An 8,530-nucleotide genomic window follows, 5' to 3' on the forward strand; every position below is an offset into this window, starting at 1 on the left:
ATCACAACTGTGGAATTCAAGCGAACTGATCCCAGACAACCTCTCGAGATGGTCTCAGTTCGGTTTGCTTCAGGGACTCTTTTGAGTGTGTTAATATGTTACTACAAGGGTCTGAGTTCCTCTGGAGTGTTCACACTACAAAAAATTCAGTGTACTGCACATAGTTCTCAAGAATTGTATGAAAGGGACCACGTGTGAAAACACCCTTATATAGATCATTAATAAATACAGGCTATTGAAATTTTTCTATTATTACCTGGGGGACTTTTATTTAGAATGTGGCCGAAATTCTGTGACCCGGCAGTAGTTTTTGCGTTTCTGGCGAGACATCGATGGAAAGTGTTTGACTTTGGGAAATCACCTTTCCAGTCAGTCTATTGTACAGTGTCAACGGGTGACTTTTATTTTGAAGGTGAACCACCCAATACACTATTGTTGCTCACGACACGGTGGTAACAGCGTCCGGTTGAGCAGAGCTCGCAGACATGGCGAACATTAGAAGTATCAAGGTTAGTAGATATCTATGGCAGAGAGCTTGTTAGTTACGGTTCTTTGGTGTTTTCAATTTCTGTCACATCAGGCGGTATATGTTAGCGGGGGTTTAGCTCTAGAATTGAGGAGGATACTGTAGTTTGTCAGTTGGACTCACTGTCAAGTTTATTTTGTGTTGCTAGCTAATGCCAGTGTGCACCTTCCCTCAATTGCTGTCGCCTTAGTTGACACATTGACGTACTGTCCTACTCCGTATAAAGGTTATTTGGTGCAGGTTAGGGTTGCATGTTGTGCCAGTTATGGAAGGCTATCAGTCGGGCTTCCATCCAATTGGCGACAAATTTTCATGCGAATATTCTAGAATCAACATAAATGAAATATGGGCTTTTTCAAACGGACTTCAGTGCGTGATGACGTAGTGCGCACAGTGTACTTTTTCGTTTAAATTATGCTATTTATTTATTGAACCTTTATTTAACTAGGTAAGTCAGTTGTTAAGAACACATTCTTATTTACAATGAGACCTACTCCGGGCCAAACCCGGACGACGCTGGGCCAATTGTGAGCCACCAACATCATGACAAGCTACCTAAGACGGCAACACAGCATGACCAAGGACGGCAACACAGCATGACCAAGGACGGCAACACAGCATGACCAAGGACGGCAACACAGCATGCAACACAGCATGACCAAGGACGGCAACACAGCATGACCAAGGACGGCAACACAGCATGACCAAGGACGGCAACACAGCATGACCAAGGACGGCAACACAGCATGACCAAGGACGGCAACACAGCATGACCTAAGACGGCAACACAGCATGACCTAGGGCGGCAACACAGCATGCAACACAGCATGACGGCAACACAGCATGACCAGCATGAGGCGGCAACACAGCATGACCAAGGGCGGCAACACAGCATGATGACCACAGCATGACTAAGACGGCAACACAGCATGACCTAAGACGGCAAAACAGCATGACCTAAGGCGGCAACACAGCATGACCTAAACACAGCATGACCTAAGGCGGCAACACAGCATGACCTAAGACGGCAACACAGCATGACCTAAGACGGCAACACAGCATGAACTAAGACGGCAACACAGCATGACCTAAGACGGCAACACAGCATGACCTAAGACGGCAACACAGCATGACCTAAGACGGCAACACAGCATGACCTAAGACGGCAACACAGCATGACCTAAGACGGCAACACAGCATGACCTAAGACGGCAACACAGCATGACCTAAGACGGCAACACAGCATGACCTAAGACGGCAACACAGCATGACCTAAGACGGCAACACAGCATGACCTAAGACACAACACATGGCAGCATGACAACACATGGTAGCAACATAACACAACATGACAAAAACATGGTAGCAGCACAACATGACAACACGGTAGCAGCACAAATCATGGTACAAACATTATTGGGCTCAGACAACAGCACAAAGGGCAAGAAGGTAGTTACAACAATACATCACATGAAGCAGTACCTTATGGTCTTGCCACCAGCACTCTAGCCAACAGCTCTCAGATAGGCTACAGTGGGGTTAGGCTAGTCGGGGAGGCTGTTCAGCAGTCTGATGGCCTGGGGGAGAAGCTGTTCAGCAGTCTGATGGCTTGGGGGGGAGAGGCTGTAACTATAAAGGCTGTCTCTCCATGCCTCTTGGTCCTAGGCTTTGTGGTAGTTAAAAGGCTGTCTCTCCATGCCTCTTGGTCCTAGGCTTTGTGGTAGTTAAAAGGCTGTCTCTCCATGCCTCTTGGTCCTAGGCTTTGTGGTAGTTAAAAGGCTGTCTCTCCATGCCGCTTGGTCCTTGGCTTTGTGGTAGTTAAAAGGCTGTCTCTCCATGCCTCTTGGTCCTAGGCTTTGTGGTAGTTAAAAGGCTGTCTCTCCATGCCTCTTGGTCCTAGGCTTTGTGGTAGTTAAAAGGCTGTCTCTCCATGCCGCTTGGTCCTAGGCTTTGTGGTAGTTAAAAGGCTGTCTCTCCATGCCGCTTGGTCCTTGGCTTTGTGGTAGTTAAAAGGCTGTGCCTCTTGGTCCTAGGCTTTGTGGTAGTTAAGGCTGTCTCTCCATGCCGCTTGGTCCTAGGCTTTGTGGTAGTTAAAAGGCTGTCTCTCCATGCCTCTTGGTGCTAGGCTTTGGGATAGTTAAAAGGCTGTCTCTCCATGCCTCTTGGTCCTAGGCTTTGGGATAGTTAAAAGGCTGTCTCTCCATGCCTCTTGGTCCTAGGCTTTGTGGTAGTTAAAAGGCTGTCTCTCCATGCCTCTTGGTCCTAGGCTTTGGGATAGTTAAAAGGCTGTCTCTCCATGCCTCTTGGTCCTAGGCTTTGTGGTAGTTAAAAGGCTGTCTCTCCATGCCGCTTGGTCCTAGGCTTTGTGGTAGTTAAAAGGCTGTCTCTCCATGCCTCTTGGTGCTAGGCTTTGGGATAGTTAAAAGGCTGTCTCTCCATGCCTCTTGGTCCTAGGCTTTGGGATAGTTAAAAGGCTGTCTCTCCATGCCTCTTGGTCCTAGGCTTTGTGGTAGTTAAAAGGCTGTCTCTCCATGCCTCTTGGTCCTAGGCTTTGGGATAGTTAAAAGGCTGTCTCTCCATGCCTCTTGGTCCTAGGCTTTGGGAGAGTTAAAAGGCCAGAGGACCTGAGGGACCTACTGGGTACATAACTTAAAAGTATGTCTGACATGTATTGAGGTGCACAAACTTGGATTTATTTTAAAACCAATAGAATAAACTTTAACATTAATTCTAAAACTGACAGCCAGTGCAGAGACCTTAAAACCAGTGTACTGTGAGTTCTCCACCTGGTCTTGGTTAGGGTGTTGTTCACATCCATGTAGATATCAGTTATAATATATTTAGTCACCGTAATGCTGGTCATCCTACAAGGGTACAGTAAAAACTCCAATAACTGTTAACAGATTATGTTACACATGACGTTTTAACCATTGGTTTTCTTTGAGAATTATCTACCCAATATAACATTGTACCCATTGGTCAAAATGGGTTTTTGATTGGACACCCTAGTGTGTGTGTGTGTGTGTGTGTGTGTGTGTGTCTGTCTGCATCCCTGCCTCTCGGTCCCCCTGACCTAAACCATGTCACCCCGCAGGGTATGGTTGGCCTGGTGACAGGCGGTGCTTCAGGGCTGGGCCGGGCTACCGTGGAGAGGTTGGTGCAGCAGGGGGCGTGTGCTGTCATTCTGGACCTTCCCTCTTCAGACGGACACACCCTGGCAGCCAGCCTCGGAGAACGCTGCACCTTTGCCCCCGCTGACGTGAGTCTGACCTTTCACCCCTAACCAATATTCCCTCTAAGCACCTCCTCCAGGACTGCCGCGCAGAAGAAACGCCACGCCGAGACGCAGGATATTCAACTAAGCCGAGTTCACCCCGTTAGTTTGCACTACATAGATCAATGTGGGTTTTTTTATGTGACAAATTATTTAACATTTTTTTATTTGACCTTTATTTAACTAGGCAAGTCAGTTAATAACAAATTCTTATTTTCAATGACGGCCTAGGAACAACATTATATCAGCCTCTTTTCAATGCAACAAACCAAAACACATCTAAGTTTACAGGATTGAGTCTGTGATTTTGTTTTAGGAAAAGCGCAAAGGAGTAGAATTCTATTGGCTGGAGTAGCCCTCGTGTGCACATTTGTTGATTTCCTTTACTAGTTAGCGAGTTGTTAGCCCAATTATACTGTAGATAAGTATAGGTCAGTAATGGGAAGTTAGCCTACTGCTTCCTACAAGAGCACAACATGTGGAGGTTTCAAGCTGTCTCTGAAAAGTCAGTCAGCTAAACATATGATGTCTTAATTAAAGGGGCGGTGTTGTGTTTTGAAACAGGCTTAAATATGCAATTAAGCGAGTAGGCAGACGGGTAGCTTACATTGTCTAATTCTCTGTATGGTAATAATCATGAATTGTATTTTGTAAAGTGGTTTCTTGTGTCATACAATACAATCTACAGTCACCTATTTCAACACAATACAATCTGCAGTCACCTATTTAAACACAATACAATCTGCAGTCACCTATTTGGACCATGGTGGTACAGATCAAGTTAAACACATTCATTCATGTCAAGCCCTTACTCATGTAAAAACACTCATGCATTTTAGGTCTTCATTGAACACTACATTGAGGCTGACCCCTGCACCGTACTCTGTGACCCCTACCCTCTGTGACCCCTACTCCTTTTTCAGGAGTACTTTGCTCAGGCCAGTTTGGGAAACATCTAAACCCTGCCCCTCTGTGTCCTGGTTGTCTAGGTGACGTCGGAGGCAGATGTGCGTTCTGCGGTGGAGCTGGCCCGGCAGCGGTTTGGGAAGCTGGACCTGGCGGTGAACTGTGCTGGCATCGCCGTTGCCGTCAAGACTTATAACTTCAAAAAGGATGTTCCCCACAGTCTAGAAGACTTCACTAGAGTTATCACTGTAAGACATTGTCTACTGCTTACTGAACCTACTGTCAGACTGTAGTATACTCTACATTACCAACAGTATGTAGACACCTGCTCGTCAAACATCTCATTCCAGAATCATGAGCATTAATATGGAGTTGGTCCCCCATTTGCTAATATAACAGCCTCCACTCTTCTGGGAAGGCTTTCCACTAGATGTTGGAACATTGCTGATATAACAACCTCTACTCTTCTGGGAAGGCTTTCCACTAGATGTTGGAACATTGCTGCTATAACAGCATCCACTCTTCTGGGAAGGCTTTCCACTAGATGTTGGAACATTGCTGCTATAACAGCATCCACTCTTCTGGGAAGGCTTTCCACTAGATGTTGGAACATTGCTGCTATAACAGCATCCACTCTTCTGGGAAGGCTTTCCACTAGATGTTGGAACATTGCTGATATAACAGCCTCTACTCTTCTGGGAAGGCTTTCCACTAGATGTTGGAACATTGCTGCTATAACAGCCTCCACTCTTCTGGGAAGGCTTTCCACTAGATGTTGGAACATTGCTGCAGGGACTTCCTCTGTGTGCTATTTTAGGCGGAGCTGTGAGTTTTAGGCACAGGAAATTGTTCATTTCGTCTGGATAGGCTAGAAAATGCGACATCCCTATGCAAATGTAAGGTCTGAAACCTGCCTCTTCTCGCCAGCGGTGAGATGGGGCTTTTAGGTATTATAAGACATGGGACCCTACGACGGTCACTCGGAACTGCTCACAGCCCTCCAAATAGGGGACTTAACATCTAAAGCCTGGTTCACATTGGCAGTTTTGAAGTGACTCAAATCACAATTTTTTTCCCACATCTGATTCTAATCTGTTATTTTTCCTGCAGTCTGACCAGCCCAAAAGCACATGGAATCAGATATTTCAAGCCAAATCTGATTCCTGGCCATACAACTTGTCTGAACTGTTAAATCGGATTTATTTGCCCTCAAGTGGTTTTTAGACTATTTTACATATTTTGTTGTTTGCTAGCTACTCTGACAGTTTGACAGGAGGATGTGCTAGTTAACTAGCTTGGTAATTGTTGTTTGCTAGCTACTGTTGCCTCATGAGCTTCCGGGTTGGAGTGAGCCGGTCGCATCCGCGCTTCGGTCTGCAGGTTGTATAACTTTTTCATTACATTTCATTACATTTCATTATAGTACAACGGTCTGATTTGTCTAATCTTAGCAATTTCTTCTTAGCTAGCTACATAGCCGTCGTTGTATCAAAGATAATTGCGTAATTATCGTATCTGCCTTCGTTTTCGTCGTCCTCCTATCTGCCCAACACGTTCACCGTCTACCGTAGCACTGTAGTAACTATCACACTCAACTGAATGACTTGATTAGTGTAGTGTTAGCTAGCTACATAGTTGTCTTTGTTGTCTTCGTATCCAAGATAATTGTGTAGTTTAGAGTGTGTAGTCTTAGAGTGATTATCTTAATTTACCGAGGTTAGCTAGCCAGCTATTTTGTCGTCCTTAACGTAGGAGACACTCCTAGCTAGCCAACAGCCAGCCAACGTCTACTGAATAGAACTTTCGCATTCCGCTTCGCTCCACAGGTAGTAACACAATTTCATTTCATTACAGTCCCAACGGTGTGATTTGTTTGATCGTAGCTAGCTACATAGCTAGCTACATAGCCGTCTTTGTTTCAAAGATAATTGTGTAGTCTAGAGCGGATTTTTCTAGGTTAGCTAGCCAGCTATTGTCGTTCTCCTAACGCGTAACGTAACCAACACTGCTAGCTAGCCAGCTAGCCCCAGCAGCATTGTAGAAACTTCACACTCAGCGGGTGACTTGATTAGGGTAGTGTCAGCAACGCAGCTAGCCTACCTCCAGCAGTACTGTATCATTTAGTCAATTAGATTCTTGCTACGTAAGCTTAACTTTCTGAACATTCGAGACGTGTAGTCCACTTGTCATTCCAATCTCCTCTGCATTAGCGTAGCCTCTTCTCTAGCCTGTCAACTATGTGTCTGTCTATCCCTGTTCTCTCCTCTCTGCACAGACCATACAAGCGCTCCACACCGCATGGCCGCGGCCACCCTAATCTGGTGGTCCCAGCGCACGACCACGTGGAGTTCAGGTCTCAGTAGCCTCTGGAACTGCCGATCTGCGACCAACAAGGCAGAGTTCATCTCAGCCTATGCCCCGTCCAGTCCCTCGACTTCTTGGCACTGACGGAAACATGGATCACCACAGACAACACCGCTTCTCCTACTGCTCTCTCTTCGTCCGCCTTACGTGCTCTCGCACCGAGAGCTTCTGGTCAGCGGGGTGGTGGCACAGGATCCTCATCTCTCCCAAGTGGTCATTCTCTCTTTCTCCCCTTACCCATCTGTCTATAGCCTCCTTTGAATTCCATGCTGTCACAGTTACCAGCCCTTTCAGCTTAACATCCTTATCATTTATCGCCCTCCAGGTTCCCTCGGAGAGTTCATCAATGAGCTTGATGCCTTGATAAGCTCCTTTCCTGAGGACGGCTCACCTCTCACATTTCTGGGCGACTTTAACCTCCCCACATCTACCTTTGACTCATTCTCTCTGCCTCCTTCTTTCCACTCCTCTCTCTTTTGACCTCACCCTCTCACCTTCCCCCCTACTCACAAGGCAGGCAATCGCCGCCTCATCTTTACTAGATGCTGTTCTTCCACTAACCTCATTGCAACCCCTCCAAGTCTCCGACCACTACCTTGTATCCTTTTCCCTCTCGCTCTCATCCAACACTTCCACACTGCCCCTACTCCCGGATGGGATCGCGCCCCGTCCCAACCTTCGCTCTCTCTCCCCCTTCTCTCTCCTCTTCCATCCTATCATCTCTTCCCTCTGCTCAAACCTTCTCCAACCTATCTCCTGATTCTGCCTCCTCAACCCTCCTCCTCCCTTTCTGCATCCTTTGACTCTCTATGTCCCTATCCTCCCAGGCCGGCTCGGTCCTCCCCTCCCCGCTCCGTGGCTCGACTGACTCATTGCGAGCTCACAGAACAGGGACTCCGGGCAGCCGGCGGAAATGGAAAACTCGCCTCCTGCGGACCTGGCATCCTTTCACTCCTCTCCTCTCTACATTTTCCTCCTCTGTCTCTGCTGCTAAAGCCCTTTCTACCACTCTAAATTCCAAGCATCTGCCTCTAACCCTAGGAAGCTCTTTGCCACCTTCTCCTCCTCTTGAATCCTCCTCCCCTCCCCCTCCTCCCTCTCTGCAGATGACTTCGTCAACCATTTTGAAAGAAGGTCGGCCGACATCGATCCTCGTTGCTAAGTCAAGCGACACACCGCTCAGTTCTACTCACACTGCCCTACCCTGTGCTCTGACCTCTTTCTCCCCTCTCTCTCCAGATGACATCTCGCGTCTTGTGGCCGGCGCCTAACAACCTGCCCGCTTGACCCTATCTCCTCCTCTCTTCTCCAGACCATTTCCGGAGACCTTCTCCCTTACCTCACCTCGCTCATCAACTCATCCCTGACCGCTGGCTACGTCCCTCCCGTCTTCAAAGAGAGCGAGAGTTGCACCCCTTCTGAAAAAACCTACACTTTCGATCCCTCCGATGTCAACAACT

General features: G+C 47.3%; 1 protein-coding gene across 1 annotated transcript; it reads left to right on the plus strand.

Annotated features, from left to right (window-relative positions):
* The first annotated feature begins 403 nt into the window (after positions 1-403).
* Positions 404-6,157, plus strand: LOC135566600 (3-hydroxyacyl-CoA dehydrogenase type-2-like). The gene is made up of 4 exons (XM_065014277.1): positions 404-509; positions 3,621-3,785; positions 4,790-4,954; positions 6,023-6,157. Exons 1-4 carry the CDS (start codon positions 486-488, stop codon positions 6,140-6,142), a joined length of 474 nt encoding a protein of 157 aa, XP_064870349.1. The 5' UTR covers positions 404-485; the 3' UTR covers positions 6,143-6,157.
* Positions 6,158-8,530: the final 2,373 nt, after the last annotated feature.

This window comes from Oncorhynchus nerka, unplaced genomic scaffold (assembly GCF_034236695.1).
Source record: "Oncorhynchus nerka isolate Pitt River unplaced genomic scaffold, Oner_Uvic_2.0 unplaced_scaffold_4038, whole genome shotgun sequence".
NCBI lineage: Eukaryota > Metazoa > Chordata > Actinopteri > Salmoniformes > Salmonidae > Oncorhynchus > Oncorhynchus nerka.